This window comes from Zonotrichia leucophrys, chromosome 1A (genome assembly GCF_028769735.1).
Source record: "Zonotrichia leucophrys gambelii isolate GWCS_2022_RI chromosome 1A, RI_Zleu_2.0, whole genome shotgun sequence".
Classification (NCBI taxonomy): Eukaryota; Metazoa; Chordata; class Aves; order Passeriformes; family Passerellidae; genus Zonotrichia; species Zonotrichia leucophrys.
In genome coordinates this window covers 7,532,952-7,550,405 of record NC_088170.1, presented here as the reverse complement: position 1 = coordinate 7,550,405, position 17,454 = coordinate 7,532,952, and the positions used below count along the sequence as shown (strand labels likewise).

Here is a 17,454-nt window from a genome sequence, read left to right as displayed (position 1 = left end):
CCGATAGAAGTACACTGGCCAATTTATCAGCAGAAATCTAATCAATCTAACCATGAGCTCTGTAATTCCCCAACCCTGGGCCATAAAACACTGCCCTCATCTGAACCAAATGCTTGAACACACTCCAGGTTTTTCTGGCATTAAATAATTCACCAGCTATTTCAGGTATGCCACCCTTGCTTGCGAGTCTCAGCCAAAACATGGGCCTGAAGGTGAAAGCACCTAAATCTACAGGTTTAGCTTTTGGAAAACATTTTTCATGGCTACACATACTTGCCAAGCAACTGTGTTAGGCCCAGATTTCCAAGGGCTTGGGCTCTGTTGCCCTGCAAACAATATAGGGATAGAAAGGATATGGGAATTACTGGGGCTGGTGTCACTGGACCCACTGCACAACGTGCAGAAACCAAAGATTCCCAACCATGTAAGAAAATTCCTAAGCGTAAAGGAGAAAAATTACACCACCACATACTCCCCATATTTTTTCCTACATTTATTTCAGACTTGGGTTTATTCTTAAAGAATGTTTTCTTCTGGAAAATAAAAATTAACTGCCTTGATCTCCCAATAACACTTTCTGGGAAGGAAATCTCCAGTGATGCGACCAGTAGGGTATTTTCTCTGCCATAACTTTAAGTATATTTATTAACCTGCTGAGAATTTTGTGGGTAATAAAAATCAAAAGGAGAGAGACAAATGTCAGCCTGGCAAAAATGTCAAAGGATTAATTTCTGTAACTCATCTTTCTGTTAGTGAACGGATCATGGTCCTTGCTGTGCTTGATCTTGACTAGATAGTAAGATATGTATCTTTGGAATTTAAAGTGGCAAATCTTAAGAAAACAGAAAATCTTCCTCATTAAAACTGAGGCAGCACCACATCTGTAACAAATTTAAGGCATGTAAGGACAAAAAAACCCAAGGTGTTTGTAGCTCTGTGGACAAGTGTAATACCTCACAGGAGCTGGGGATCACATCAGGTCACTGCTGACACAACTGCATGGAATCTTTCTGGGTGTGGTGTGCATTTGCATCTCTCAAAAGAAATTGGTTACTGGGGTATTCAGCGTATTTCTGAAGTGGTTGGATTCCTCTTCCCCCTCTCCCTGTTTACAGTTCCCTTTGGAGTACAAGAAACATTTTCTGTAACCTCAGCTTCCTGATTCAGTGGTTGTGATGTCAGTTATTTACGATAACAAAAGTGAGACAATGCCTGTGGTTTGTGTGGGACAAAGCCAACCTCGTTTCTGTAAAAAGGGACAGTCCTGATGTGAGGAGCCCAGGAAAGGCTATGAAGTAGGACTCTGAGGTGGTATTTCATTAGTCCTGCCAGCTTCATAATGGCCTTGACACTGCATTATTTCAAAAGCCACTGACAGAGGGTTTCTTCATTTCCACAGGGCTGGACACTAATGTGAATGGAACTCTTGGAAAATTCTCTCTTTGCAGAGCAAGGCTTCAGAGATAGGTATCTTGGGAAATGAATGGATTGCTAGTGGGTGGAGAGGTAGCGAGTGTCAGGATGCAAATATTTCAATAGCAATTACACATTCTGTGGTCACAGGCAAGTCATTCTGCACCTCTGCTTACCTGTCACGAAACTCATTTATTAATACTGCACTGCCTAAGCCACAGATGTAGTGAAACTTGCACAATGCCAGGAAACTCTTGATGTCACAGAGTAGCAAAAGGAAAGAAGAAACCCTTAAAACAAAGCATGGTTAGTTATGAATGAAGAGCCCCAGCTTTGGTGTAGCCTGTAGAATAATGTCCCTTACCTGCTATCCTGCCGATGGGCATGGCGTGGTCCTCGGGAGGGGAGACAGACACCATGATGTGGTTCATGTAAGCTAACTCTTCTCGGTGGGACAGGTTGATGGGCTTCACATCCCTGTGCAGCCCATCCTCAGACAACCTCGGAGGTTTGAAATCGGAGTGCCTGGGGTTCAGTATCAAAGGATGCATGATTGGGCTGGGCATCAGCTGGATGACCCTGGTGTTCTCCTGGCGAGGGCTGCAGGGCTTCTGGAGCATCTCGGAAGGAGGCGGGCAGTGGTTGTTTTCTATTGGGGACACTGAGAGAGGATAGGGCTCCTGCTGGTTGTTCTCATGCTGGTGCCTTGTCCCTGGCATCCTGTCGGCCGGGGACAGGCGGCGCAGGGTGCTGTCCATGGGGGACTTGAGCGGGCGCTGCTCGAGGTCTGGCGATGGACGGTGGTTGTTGGTGATGGGCGAGCGCGAGCGATGCAACAGTTCAATGGTTGGGGGGTTGTGGTGGACTGCTTCTGCAGATGGCCTCGGGGTTCTCTGCACAAAGCTATCTGTGGAGGAAAAAAACAGCCCCAAAATACAGATTGTCTACTGTGATCAAGGTGTAGGATCTACTGCTGACAGCTTGGAAATGTTTTTTATTTATGTGATCAGTAAAGTTCTGCATAAATGCAGATAGTTATTAATTTCTACACAGAATGAAAACAGTGAAAACAATCTCCCTCCACCACCATGTTAAAACACTTCCTTGGGAAACACACTAAGAGAAATCCCGTTTTGAGGAGCTGAATGAACACTTATGAAGAAAGTGTGTTTCTGCACAATTTTCTTGAAATTTTTCTCCTGCCATTCATGCCTCTCTGTGTCATTGCTCTTACTACCATAATGAGCACTTTAAGGTAGAAGGAATAGAAAAAAAGGGAAAACGTCTCCTGGAAAATACTGGGTATTAAGTTTTAGATGGTAGAGGCTTAGGTCAAGGTAGAGAATAGCTCAGCTTGAAATGTGAACGAGGTTTAAAAAAACCCTACTGGTAGGAAGCTCATTATGAAACCCTATGTTTGATCCCTGCCTTAATTTTAAGAGCATGTTACATCTTCATAAGGACATTTTCATCTCCTTTTATTTAGTCTGTAGTGTCTACTGATGGAATGCCCCACATAAGCACTTACATGTCTTCATGAAGCAGAACTTCTAGCAACATTTTTGCATGAGCACACTTTCCCAGCTGTGATGCTTAACACTAGTAGGGAGATAAATCACTAACAATCCTCTCACTAAATTAAAATTTTTGCCAGTGCAGACTTTCAGGTTAGCTAAGGCCATCAATTTTGACTTGGGAAACTACTGACAAAGAGGAAAGTACCACCAGAGCTACAGTGACTAACAGGTTTTTATCAGAAAAAAACAAAGATCAAATTTCAGTGCTGTTTGTTGAAAGCCTTGGGTGATAAGAGAAGGAAACTTCTGGGTACGTGTCAACAACTGAAACAAGTAGCTGCCTATTTGAGGCTGCCTGTTTGTTCACTCCATTTTCTCTGAATATGAAATTATTCTCTTGCTCTCTTGCCAAGGCAGTGATACCTGTTTGAAAACCCTGTTGAGGTGAAGACTGAAGGGCTCCTGCTGCTCTGGAAGCCAGGCAGGCAGCAGGAGATGGATCAGCACATACCCAGGGAAAGGCCTGAACAGGAAAAGCTCAAGTCCTGAGAAAATGCAGTGCCAGGCAGTGACATAGCATCTGTACCAGAACACTAAAGTCTACAGGAAAACCTGGAATTTTAGGCAGAACCTACATTGCTCTAGAATACTTATTAAACACACCTGTGGTCCCAGACAAGAAAAAGGCATTTGTAGGGCTGTTCAAGATACAGTGGAACAGCTGGAGGACATGAAACTCCAGAGCTATATATTGCTCTTGCTTAAACCCAAACAGTTTTAAATACAATCTGGCCAGCAAATGTGGGATAGCCCAAATGAAGATCAAAGAGGGAAAATTTACTACTGTACCTACCCTGTGTGGCTGTCTTTCCTTAAATTCCCCTTTCTTTGCCACAACAGAAAGAAAATCAACTCCCAAATTTTACAGTGTCCTATCTTCTACAGACCATCCACCCCCATCACTGTGCATTCAAATGCACTGTGCTCATTCTTGGCCTGTAAATACAGACCAGAATATTCTGTTGTTTGTCCTATTTATTTAATGCCTTGGCTGAAGAGAGCACCTAACTTTAAAGCAGAAAGGAATGCTGTGCTGTGCTTTTCACCAAGCTCTCTGAAAACATTAGCTGGGAAACTCCAAACAGAGGTGTTCCTACCTGTCTGCTTCCAAACCATGGTGATGCTGAACCTGGACAGAGAAAATAGAGACCAAGGAACTCTTGGAAAAGCAGGAAGAGGAAACACCACAAATGGATACACACTAATGGTTCACTTTCCTTCAAGATCTTTTTCTTAAAGTACTTAACAAAAGAATCCCCTCATGGCCAAAGATGCTGTTTGCCATAAAACAATTCCAACAGCTCTAAGCAGGACTGCTACAAATGACCCTGAACAGAATAAAATCCTCATCACATTCATTCCTTGGCACATCTGGTGATTGTAAGCTGAGCACATATGGTATATCATTTCAGGCAGCACTGGATTCACTCTGGATCTTCATTCCAAATGAGCAACAGTCTTTTCTTGAAGACAAAGCTGTGAAAAGAAATTCATCTCCCAGGAAATTTGCTGACCTATCCATGCAGGGATGGGTGGGGCTGCACTTTGGGAGTGAGCAATTGCTGGCATGACAGTCCCAAAGATTGGCACTCTCTGCTTAGCCATGAAAGAAGTGCAGGCAATGACAGTGGAAGCTTCCTGCATGGCATCCCATCCAGTGACTCAGAGCTCTGTCAGAGGGACCACTGCAGATGAAGGTAATTCACTTTCCATTGCTCATCCCTCTTCCAAGCCAATACCCTGAACTGCAGTCAGTTGATTTCTAACAGCCAAACCCCCTTTGTTTAAGCCTACTAAGAAACCACTAGAGAGAAAGCATTTAAAAGCAGGATCATAAGTATATAATCCATTAGGAAACAGGCAAAAGAGCCAGAAGATGGAAAAGATCACTGCAGTAAGGAGAGATTGTAATAAAGACACATCACCTGTGAAGTTTAACCACTCAGAATGGGGCCAGGGTAAAATCTGTCCCCAATGTCACAGTCTATGAGTTAGCCTGGGTTACGTTCTGCTCCTTGCATTCATTCTCCTTTTTTAGGTTGTATTTTGCTGAGGCAAAATGAAAACTCAATTGTGATAGTGTCTCCCAAGTGACTTTGTGAAACAGAAGAAGAAGTAATGTCAAAATAAACGAATTCACCTGCCTGTAAATTTTTGGCATAGAGTTTTTTGATTGCTCAGTCTTGTGGCAGGCAAGCTGTAGTTTCTCTTGCTTATTTAGAAGTTCCTCTCACAGCAAACCAAGAACTCATTTTTGTCATTATAAAGAGAAGTTTTAAGTAATAGCACAGAGTTCTCTGAGAAAAGCAGTGCTGCTATCAGCAGCCAGAGTATTGTAAGGAAGAAATCTAAGTTGTTTCTTAATCACTAGATTGTAAAATACATATTTTTTAAATGACACACATGAGAAACCAACTGATCATCCTCTCTAGCCAAAGTTGCTCCATATGTTAAATGTAGGAGTGTCTGAGAGAGCAGCTAGTATTTCTGTTTGAAATTTAGAGTGGGAACACTCATGGGTGAAGGCCAAGCTTGAGGAAAATACAGATTTTGCTAATGGTCTGAATACAGCGGGCAACTGTCTCTGGCTCAGCTCTGCCAAGTGAACCTCAGCTAACCTGGAATATTTACACAGCTGTGTGGAAACACTTTGGAGTGTCCTTCTTCCACCTGCTGCTGTCCTGCTCTTGGCTCAGTCTCAGGGTTTTGCTGGTGCCATTTGACTCTGGCTACCTCAGACTGGCCACAGGCAACTTATACAGGTCTGACAGCACTCCTGAATCTTCTCTTGCAATCCCATGTTGAATCCTGAAATAGACTCATGTCAAATAGGATAAGCACACCTTTTCTCCAGTGAGCAGAGACCAGGGTGACATCCCAACTCAAATTCTCTTCTCCTGTTTACTCAAAAAAAGAGTAACACTACTTTTTCCTCGATTTTTAAATTGAAAATTGAATTCATTTTTAATTGAAAAATATTCTTCTGCCTGATACTTTCGTGGAAAGGACTTCTGAAAAAGTTTGAGTTTTATATTTTCTATGATATACTCAAGAAATCCAAGAAGTACTTCAGTATGTGTATTTTTAAAGAAATTAAAACCTCAATTTTCCAGTGAAAAGAAGCACACTTCCATTTTCCAGTAGAAGAAGCCCAAATATGCAATTCCACAAACTAAACTATTCTTTTTCCATCACCTCTGATAATCATGGTATGTGTGCACACTACTAGACCTAAGCAAGTAATTCTGATAGTAAAAATGAGAGAAAAGCTGCAGAAGCCCACTTCTCCCACCAGGAACTGCTCACCCAGCCCATCAGCTGAGCCATGTGATGGGCTCAGTGCCAGGAGCTCTGGCATGCTGTCCTGACAGACTGCCAGTGAAGGGAGTGGGAGCTGGATATTCCCCCTGAGCCTGCCCTCCCTGCCCTGCCAACAACTGCATTCAGCTGCATCTCCAGGATACTCAAAGTCCACAAAGCAACTTTGTCTACCTAACTGGGTGTGAGGAAAAAATGAATCAATAGGGTCAATAAAATGCTCTGCTTTTTAATCTGTATCAGACATAGCTTTTAAAGGTGCTTTGGAGACAGAACAAAATAATAGGAGATAAATGGAGAAGGGCTTGTTGACTCACTAGACCATTTGATTGCTCCAAAGCTATGGAGTCAGAGAGAGGAGAGCAGCTTTATTTAAGTAACTCTGGGGCAAGAAAATGCCATAATTCCTATTTGCCTCTGTAAAGGCAGCTCCTGCAAGAATGAGACCGAGTTACCTTCATCATGATTCTGGTGCAATATGACCTCTGGCTGAGCATGGATAGAGTTCCCAGGGTGGAAGAAGGGTGTGAAGAGCATCCGAGCTTTCCTTTGCTTCAGGATTTGCTGAAGGAGTTCATACAAAACATCACCTGAAAGACAAACAGCAGGAAAAAGGAAATGAAAATGTAAATAACTGATGAGAAGACTCATTTAGCCATCTGATGCATGAATTCATGGCTCCTGGGTGCTATTTTCAGACCCAAAAATGTAGCAGTAAAATCCTGCATTTCACTGCTATGCAAAGTCCTCCTGTGAAAGGGAAAAAAGGCTCCTCACATCTCTGAGTGTGACTGTGGCAAAACAGAACAACATTCCCTGGCACTATAATTGTATCTTTCCTTAATGGAACATAACACCACAATATCCAGGAGACCAGTGGACTAACTGCTTATTTTGTGCCTTTTATAAATTTCATCTTGCATGGATGACCTTATTCCAACATCTACACCAAACACATAAGGTACTGGTGCATTTGGTCTGGTGTAACTGGTTGTGCATTTCAAAGTGAAATTGCACATCACAGGATAGGAAGTCTCTTGACTTTTCACTCTGCCAGCTCTTTTGTTTGTCACTGCTCATATTACAGAGGAACAGGCTGCAACAATTACATATTATCTGAAAACCAAATTAGTGAAGCTTCATTGAGGAAACCTTAGATTTTTTCTGGGAGAGTTTTCTCAAACATGGGGGGGTTTTTAGTAGTTTGAGTAGTTTCTATGAGATTGTATCACTTGTCCCTTGTCTCTATAAATTGCCAATATTCTAAATTGTGGGCAACTTGAGTTTCTTGCTGTGAAACTGTTAAAGCCATACTGCTTTCCATAGTTCTATTTCCTTTATTTTTAACATCTAGGCTGCTTTTACTGTCTCAGCAGTGACTTTAGGGCATTTTTAAAAGGTGATTGCAATATCTGAAAGCCTAATTAAAAACAAAGCCTTGAGCACTCAGTTACATGAAAGTCTAAAAAGTGATTTTACCACATAATTTCCATCACTGAATGCAACAGTGGCATAATCATAAATAACTAGTGCTGTGACACTCAGAGCAATAAGGTAGCAAATTTGTGCCTCTTTTGATTGGCTGGACAGACTAGTGAAAACATCCATAAAGCTATCTGTGTTTTTGGGGTGTTTTTTACCTAATGAAATAGCTGAGACTTCTGCATCACCCAGATGCAGCAGTGTTAAGATGGTGAAAAATGTTTTGTACTCTCTCCCTCCCTGGGCAGCCCCTTTCTTGGCAACACTGTGGGAGTGATGCCCTTCTCCTGCTTTAACCATCAGGGGAAATGATACAGCTTTCATGTGGCCTCAGTCTGGAAAAACTTAATGCCTCTGTGGCAAACATTATTTCACAGTTCTTCAATTTCACGTACAGTTAATTCTGGGAAATGCTGAGCTAATGTCCCTTCACCTACAGTTATCTCAACTTTTAGGGACTGACTCAGATAACCTCCATGAGGTTTATTATCAGTGGGGAATACCTGGAGGGAAGAGACAAAATGCAAGGGAGGAGGGCTTTAGCTGGGTTATTTCATTCCAAATTCAGCTTAACCTTCTGAATAAAGTGAGATTTTGCAAGTCAAAGGCTCTTCTCTGGGAACACTCTATTTCCAGCCTAGAAACATTTTTAATCCTGCTTATTTCAAGTGCCCTCACAGCACACAAGGGGAAGAACAGGAACATAACTTGCAGGCAGGAAGGGGAGTTGCAGACAACATATATAAAGGTGTCCCTTGCTGTCCTTGCCCACATTCCTGCTTTCAATACTCCTTTTGCTTCAAGCAAGGCTAATTTCTACACTCCAGGTAGTGTACCAGAATTTAAAAAAAAAAGAAAAAAAAAAGAAAAGGAGACATTTCTAGGCATCAGTTCTCACTAATGTTTTACAGTGACAACAGACATTAATGTTTGGGCTCTTCCATACAAAATTAATCCTGGATTTGAAGCACATCCTTAAAAAACTTTATATATATTAAACATAAGCAACAGTTTGTGAGGCAGATTCTGCAGGAGGATGGTTGTGGAGAGTGGCCAAGCAAGTTGGTGCAGAATCAGCCCCAGAGTTTGATTATCAGCTGGATCCCAGCAGCACCAGCTGTACTCCTGCACCTTGTAAGCCTTGCACTGGAAGCCTCCTCACAGCAATTCTGTCACCACTTGGTCCAAGCTCTTTAATCACCTACAGTGATTGAAGTGCAAGCCTTTCTATTTAACAGGAGTACCTCGTGTGGTCACAAAAAACAAAGCTCACAACTCATATTTAAACATCCCTGACAAAGGAGGGCAGAGGCTTACTCTGACTGTACACCTGGAGCAGACAGACCACAGGGGATACCAATACAGGCAGGCAACACACACATTTCTAAATCTCCTTTGTGAATAAATGAAGACATGATTTGAGCAATAGGCAGGCTGATTCACACACCTGTCTGTGCTGTGCTGAGGGCTGGACTCCAGCACATGTGAGAATATGGTAAAGCAAAGCAAAACCCACAGGGGCTGTTAAACAGAGGCGAAGTCCCCAAGGAAGGAGTTTTGCAGTCACTTTTAGCAGCACCTCAGCCAAGACAACTGGGAGGCAAAATGCTAATACAGGCTGCTTAAAGAGGCTGGAGCACTTGATTGACTTGCTGCTGTAGTTGGGTCTGTGAACAGATAAGCCTTTACAGGAAGAGCTGGAAGTCACAAAATGCTGCCAGAGCAGCTCGCTTTCTGGGAGCTCTGCAGGAAGTTTTAACTATAAACAGGTTGGATGTTTGGGTTTGAATTTGCATTCAAATATGCCTACACCTCAGGTGTATCAGGATTTCCTTCTCTCTTTGTCCTTTCAGTCCTTGCCTCATACAAGTGTCTCTGTCCTCCCTTTCCCCTCCCTTTCCCAGTCCACCTCAGCAAAGGTGACCATTTCCTCCTCTGACCCTCTCCAGCTTTTGCTGCAGCTTTCTCTCTCTTTGCAATGACAGCTTCTGTGAGTAATCCTCACCTGAATGAGGGGACCTGTATCGAAAGTCCTCTTTGGTCAGGAGCAGCAGAGCTTTGCCGTTCATCTCGAAGGTGCTGCTCTCAATGGGCCTCAAGGAAAACTCCTTCTCTGCCCACCGGAGCCACTGGGCCACATCTTCCCTGCTCCAGTAAACTGGCTGCAAACCTGGGCAGAAAGAGAGCACAGTTCTGTTACCAAACTGAGACACGGCACAGGAACAGGCAGACATCACTGAATCCCCCTTTTCTCCCCACAGCATAACCTACAGAGTCTCAGGGGAAAGGGAAGGAGAGCAATGCCATGTTGGTATAGGATTCCTCCAACCACTGGACTGCGAAACACTTTGGCACTTTGGTTTATCTGAGACACACTGAGAACCAAGAATTGACTCAGCAGCCTGAAGAAAGCTCACAGGACATTATTTCATTCCAGGTTTCCACTGTGCAAAAGGATTTTCCTCCACGTGCTCTGTCTGAGGTGCAGAGCAAGCAGCAGGAAAAGTCCTTGGTGCCATCCATCCTTGGTGTGCACATCCTCTCTTCCTTTTACAGAAAGCTCTCTCTTCACACCCATGTACATTCATGGGTCAAGAATAATGAAAAGGAAAATCTGTCAAAGGCAAAACAGACAGCCATGGCTTCTCTCCAGGAGGCTGGGGTGGGGTCTGTAAGGAAGGGCAGCTGGAATACAGCCCCTGCAACAGAGTGATTATCAGCACATGTATGTGGAGAGAGGTGCATTCACACAGGCCCACCCCTTCTCCAGGTGCCATTATGCGAGCAGGTGCCATTCCCACACTGGAGAGTGAGCCAGGGCCAAGATTGTGCCCCCTTTGGCACTGCTTTAGTCTGTGTTTCCTGTATAGCAATCAAATATTACCAATGGAACTAGGTCCATGTAAGAGGGTAGACCATTTTTTAGTAAAATAGTAGGGATATTTGGTTTAGGGACAGATTTTCCAGGGTGCCAAGGAGAATCTGGCACTCCCTTTCTGCCAACCAGCTTGTACAGTTTATACAGCCTAGGCTATTGTGTTTACCCACAGAGGCCCAACCACATTACTATCAAAGACATTTTGCCTGCTACCTTTATTGGGCCCAGGCAAAGAAGCTTGGGAGGTATGACAATTCAATATCTGTTCTACACACAAATTTAAAATAGCTTCCTACCCTGGAGAGAAGGCAGCACAGTGAAGAGCTGTTTATACCCAAGTTGAGAGATTATCTCCAATCCAATGGGCGATAAAAGCTTTATTTTCCTTTCCCCCTCGTGAGATGACTCATTGTTTGACTTGCTACAAAGCTTACCCACTGTGCACAGGAACATAAAATTTGCCATATCTGATCAGATCTCTGGTACACAGCCTCTGGCAGGAGCCAATACCTTATGCTTCAGAGGAAGATGAACCTCCCTTCCTTATATTGCACCTGGCTGATTGTACACTGCACATGGGAAGAAATTTCCTTCCTGGCACACCATCCTCTGAGATCTGATTACCCTCCTCCTACCAAGCACTAAAAGAAGCCTGAGAGAGTTGTACCACTCTTGTTTTGGTTTGGTTTTTACTTCTTTAACAGATAGGCAACCCTTTTATTTCTGTTTCAGCAAGAGGTAACATGAAGTGAATTGCATTCTGCTGCTTTGCCAGATTCCCAGACACGGCTTTGGAAAGTCCCAGAGCCACAGCTGCATACAGAACTGAATCTCTGTCAGAAGAGGAATTGAGATTGTGCCTGAGAAAGGGTCAGAGCTGACCTAAGGAAGGGATGCCTGTATGGCCATAGCAAGAATTTCCATTAGCTCTCAACTGTGGCATACTATTGTACTACAGAAACAAGTAGTAGCCTTTAATTATTTATGAAGCAAATTCTCTTCCCCCTGTGAATTAGGGCCTGCTTAGTGAGGTCAGAGTTTTCTGCAGGACCTTTATTTTTGAAGGGACTGGGGTGAGGTGTAGATTTGCTCAGAGACATGGAAACTGTCATCTAAAATGCCAGAGTGAGGCTCATCTTCTGCTGAATTAAGGGCTGTTCCTGCAGAAAATACACTCCAGACCCCAGGCTGTTGCTGTAGCTAAAAGAGAAAGGGGAGACATGATGCAGGCAGACCACAACATATGAAAGGGTTTTACAAGACCATCTGAGGAGTGCTTGAAATGCTTGTGTGTGATTTCTTTTGCCTCCCTCTCTGCCATGCCATACAAGCAATAAATTGCCCAGAGGAGAATTGTTGTGTAGAAATCTAACTGGCCTTCTGATGTGTACTTCACCTGATGAGGCATTAAACAAAAGAGAACATCACTGTGAAAATCAGGCTGACAAGGACAGAGCTGTACCATAACTTCAACAAGAGGTGTGTGCTCCCTTACAGATAACAATGTAATAAATAAATCTTTCCCTGTACAAACACAGATCAACACTTCCCACCTGCAGGTGACAGCACATTTTTGCCTTCTGTTCAATTAGTACAAAAGTACTGCGTCCAAAGAGAGCTTTAGATTGATGAGTGCTAGACCCAGAACATCCAAATAAGTTACACAGACTGGGAGCAGCCCCATGAGCTGTGCTGGCAGCTCTGAAACAGACCCAACACTTCACACTGCAAATGAGGTCTCTGCTGGGTTCCAGTAGCACCTCTGAGACTTGTGAGAAAAGCCCCAAAGTAATATGACCCAGGACCACTTGGCTTGAAATTACTGAGAAATCAGCAAGCAGCCAGTGTAATTCAGTTTGGCTATGGCTAAACGGAGCGGGTGGATGTGCCACATCACTCCACCCCTGGGGTGATCCCATAATTAAAATACTTACATTGTGTTTGGAAAACATAAGGTGCCATAAAATAAGTAAACTGCTTTTCCCTAGATGGATTTCTTATTCTCTCACTTCCCTCCCTTCCTGCCCTGCTGCTTTCCTGGGAAGTTCAGTTTCTCAAAAAAACATGCCCCCACCACATGCCCATTTGTTTTGTGAGGCTGAACCAGTTCAGTCACAGGAGGCTTTTCTAGGGGTGCACAGCAGTGCTGCTAAAAAGTGCCTCAGAAACTGTCATTCAAAAAATAATTCTTACATGAGCAGTACAGTGTCTACTAAACTTGAATGCCACCTTCTTTGACCCTTCTTAAGAAGAAGTAGTTGGTTTTGTGAAAACAAGGTCATGAGATGGTTGGCTTTGCAGCTGAAGGGATTTTACAGCACAGTGTGCACTGCTATCAGTAGGTAATGAAAATGCCTTCCTGTACTGTCCATGGAAGAAAACCTAATCCCACTTATACTATTTTTCTTCTCTGGATGCTGTTTCTTATTTTCCTCTCTCCATCTTCTTTTATTGTCATGCCCACAGTGGAGGAAAATGGGCTCTTTTTATCTCTCTGGTTTTATTCTCTGCAGAAGCTAACAGCACTGTCTTTAACTAACAAAGATATTTACCAAGGAGAATAAAGTGAGGAAAACAAGAGCTGTGTTGCAAAAAGAGAGCAGAGTTTTGCCTGCTGAACTGACTGCTGAAATCAGTGTGAAGTTTTTGCTGCTTTCACTAGGTGCAGATCAGACATGGGGGATGCTGCCTTTCCACCAGCCTGCCCTCTCGGCGGCCATGGACTTCCCAGGGTGATTTCTGACCTAAGAGTCAGACCTGGCTCTGCTCCCATCTCTGCCTTTGCACCTCTGGTTGAAATCTGGCAAGCAGTTCCCATCATGGTCTCCCTATCTGTGTAGTGCAAAAATAAACAACAACAAAAACCTCCTGAACTCAACAGCTGAAAGCAGGTTAGACAAAGTCAAGCAAACCATCAAAATCTGACTCTATGGGATCCAGTGTATTCTCTGTCTTCTGTCAGTTTCCAAGCACCACCTCCAGCAGAGTAAAACAGTAATTTACTGGCATGTTTATAGACTGACAGCTTTAGATGCGTTAAACAGGGAGCAAAATCCCTGCTCACCTTTCTAACGCTGCAGGCTGATGCACTGGTGTCTCAATAGATTATCTACTTCTGCAGATACTCCTCACCTAAGTCCTGGTTCTCACACCTGCTACTCTGGTGACCTTATAAATGATGAGGACAATAAATTCTCACACTGCAGGGCACAAGCTGGTAACCAGCCTGAGTGCTGAGGACAAATCCACTCTTTGCTCCTTTCTATTCCCAAGCAGCAAAGCAAAGCACAATGGAGAGGGACTGATGGGGTAATTTACACTTTGGAGTAGCCAGTAAACCTGTTAAGCACCAACAGGAATGCACTGGTCTGTTGGACAGTTTAGGCTGATGGTCTCTGAAGAGTTCACTTCTGACAGAGAGCCCCTCAAGAAACTGAAGCATGGTCAGGCTTTGAGGACAGAAAAACAGAGTGCTCTGCTCAGGCAGTATAACCTCTGCACTTAGAACTACACAGCCAGCAATATTTTCACCTGACCACAGACTTCTGGTAGGCTTACAACTTTGTTTTTTGAACAGATGCAGCCAATCTTAAATCATGCAAAGCACTTGCACTCAGCAACCCCTTCTTTGGTTTGGAAGACAGAGTATGCATTTTACAGTATGAGTTGCTGTGTTCAGCGAATGCAACAGATACACCTAAAATGTGAAGTATAATGTACCACAGGCTGTTTTCACCTTGACTCATTTTGGAACAATCTGAGGACACAAATCCAATGCAAAATGTGATGCACTGTGCCACCGAGAGCTGCTGCTCTGCTTTAGTTTCGAGATGAGGACACAGGCACAGGACAGCACGCACATGGAAAACAGCATTCACAGCAAGTTCTGTCTCACTTTTTGTTCCACTTCAGCTATGCTCTCCATCCTCCCCCTGGCAGGCAGGATGATGGTGTGAGAAGGGGCTAAAGACAGACCTCTCATTTATCCCTGCTTTCTGCAGGGCAGACAGAATTGTTCACACTCCCACGCCAAAAACTACTTAGCATGGTTGGGCAAACAGCAAAGGGCCAGTGCATGCAAATCAGCAGCTGGTTTCCAAACACCCAGGGACAGATGCATCATCACTGGCAGCATAGAGAAGCCAGCTCAAGTCTCTAGCTACTGTGAGCCTTTAGTGGGAAAATGATGCTGGAGAAGTTCAGAACACTTGAATGTCTCCTATCAAGTAACTCTTTAGGAACTGATGCTCTCTTTCTTTGTTATTGATTAACAAAATTTTTCCTTGTTAGATGCAAAGCATAGTATGTGCCTCTGCATGCAATGGTGTATGTCAAGCAGGAGAGGTGAGGTGGAGGAGGTTGTGTTTTGGTCTTAATTTTTGTATAAAGGCAACACAGTCTGGAAGAAAAGCATATGATTAGATTTAAATCCTTCTCTCAGGTTCTGCCAGAGCAACTTTTTAAAATCCCTTCCCATCTCACATCTTTCTTTGGAATGCTGGACTACCAAAATGCAGAGAGGTGTCACAGTGCTTTGCCAGTTAAGATCCAAAATGCTCTGAAGTGCAAATTGCTGCACAGCTGCTTCAAAGACACTGTTTCAGCATTGCCATGGTGCTGTGTGTGCTGCTCTCTGGTTCCCTCTTTGGACACACTGATGGTTGCTGCAGACCAGGGGCCCTGTTCTGGTATGTGCTTGGACATGGCAGAGCCACCACCATCACCACCACACTGCTGCCCAGCAGGGCAGTGCTGAGCTCAACAGCAGTGTGGATCATGCTGAAGGCCTTTCCAAACTGAGGCAGCAATTCTGTGCTTTCTCTGCTGGGGCTGCTGCATCCATCTCTGAACCCCAGTGACCTCCCCAAAGCACCCAGCACCCACAGGCTGCTCTTCAGAACTATCACTTCTGTGGAAGGTAAAGGCAGGAAGGGCAAAGATCTTGCTTTCTCAGGAAGCCTTTCCAGTTCCTCAGAGCTAACAGAGATCTGTGGCATGCCTAGCTATTCCCATGCAGATGGAGAGTGTAATTAGGTGCCCTCAGGGACCATTCTGGGGTTACATACATGAGGGAGATGCAGCCCAGCCACAGGGCAAATCCTGCACTGCCGGAGGTCTGTACTCCTACTTGCTGTTAGGAGTAGGGGACAGAAATCTGTGTGCAGTGATTGCCTGACCCCTTGCTCTTTGCAGCAGGTGCCCTTGGCCCAGGCAGTGGAGAAGCAGTGGCCTCTCATTGCTGTTGGCTTGCAGGGACTGCCTCATCCTACACTAGAGAGCTGGCTCTGCACTTCCCAGGCCAGAGATAAGCAAAGGTAGAAAATGAAGAAAAGGTTAATCCTGGCTAATCCCCAGAGAGAATTATTTGGGAGGTGAGTATGAAGTGGTACAAAGGAAATGCATGGCAGCAGATAAAAATGCCCCTTTACAGGTCTTGTTGAGGAAAAAAATTATTGGCTAGGGAACACAGCTGTGGCAGGAAAAGAAACCACAAGTGAGGCTTGCACATTCTTCAAGAAGGTCTGAAAGTGCCTGTAATCAGAATGACAAGGCTTTGAGGAATCTCCTACACTGCTGGGAACAGAGGGCAAACCACCTTTTTCAGTAGTAATCTGAAATAAAAGGCAGAGCTTATTTCTCCTGGTGTCCTGTTGAACAAGGAATTAGAGGTAGAGCACAAGTGCAGGTAATGCTCAGTGCACTGTGCCTGCTCTGGGGCCTCCATGTGTGCAGACGTGCAGAAACCAACCCAGCAAAGCTCTGCCATGGGTTCCTGCCATGCTGGCACTGCTGGTGTGGTGCCCTGTGACCCAGCCCTTCTCCTTCTGCTGTCTCTACAGAGACCTGGGAAGCTGACACATCCGAATCCCTCAGGGCTTCGGGGTCATAAAATAAATAAAATTGCTTTCCTAATGCAGCCTTTGGAAAGTCTGTAAGAAACATATTGATTGGAAAATGCTCGATTAGAACGAGCTCTCATACAGGGAAATAAATCTTTTCAATTGCCCACACCCTGTGCCAAGCTCAGCTTCCTGGAAGCAACCATGGCCCTTTCTGGAACTGAGGTGAAAATCCCATGTTCCATCACCTCGCCTGACCTGCTGACACTACACATGGTTTGCATTTGCTGATCAAATGCACAAGCAGGACTCTAAATCAGCTTGCTGGGCTGAGACAGCTCACTGATTAATGATGGCAGATGAAGTCACCAATACAAAACCCCACCAAATATGAAGCCACACTACAGAATTCAAAACGAAGAATATATTCTTTCGCACTCTGTGCCCAAGCCCTTTTCTATGTAGTAAAGTCAGTAAATGAAGTAACTCTCTCAGACAAAATTACTCAAATATGTCTAAGACCCCCAGCCCCAGCAAGTCAGAAAAGTCCCCAAACACTGCTGACCAATTCCTAAAGTCCTTGAAGTTGTACCTGATGTCAGACTAAAGCTCCCAGTGCAACCCCAATGGTTTAATGTGGCCAGCTGTGCTGTGTTTCTCATAACTGAGACCCACATTCGACCCACAGCAGCCACTAGGTCTCCCTTGTGTCTCCACTGCATCATCCAGAGCGAACCTATAGAATAAGTGGATATCAAGACGTCCTCTGTGAACTGCCCCCCCTTTGGGATTAGTCAGAAACAGAAAATATTACAATGACAGGCAGTTTGTGCCAGAATTCACCCAGGCCAGGACAAACCAGTCTAGATAGTGGTACTGGTTTGTGTGTTGAAGATGGATTTCAGGTTCTGAAAGAGAAAAACTACCAAAGAAGTGAGCAACCACA

The 17,454-nt window shown here is 44.2% G+C and overlaps 1 protein-coding gene across 2 annotated transcripts in view; it reads right to left on the bottom strand.

The window, feature by feature from the left end:
* Nucleotides 1–17,454, bottom strand: part of ETV6 (ETS variant transcription factor 6) — a 120,701-nt gene that overhangs the window by 18,008 nt on the left and 85,239 nt on the right. For both annotated transcript variants that reach the window (XM_064730326.1, XM_064730336.1), the window contains exons 3-5: nt 9,796–9,960; nt 6,764–6,898; nt 1,778–2,320 (exon numbers count right to left, since the gene is read on the bottom strand). In XM_064730326.1, the coding sequence (XP_064586396.1) occupies nt 1,778–2,320; nt 6,764–6,898; nt 9,796–9,960 (843 nt within the window). The remainder of the gene's footprint in view (nt 1–1,777; nt 2,321–6,763; nt 6,899–9,795; nt 9,961–17,454) is intronic.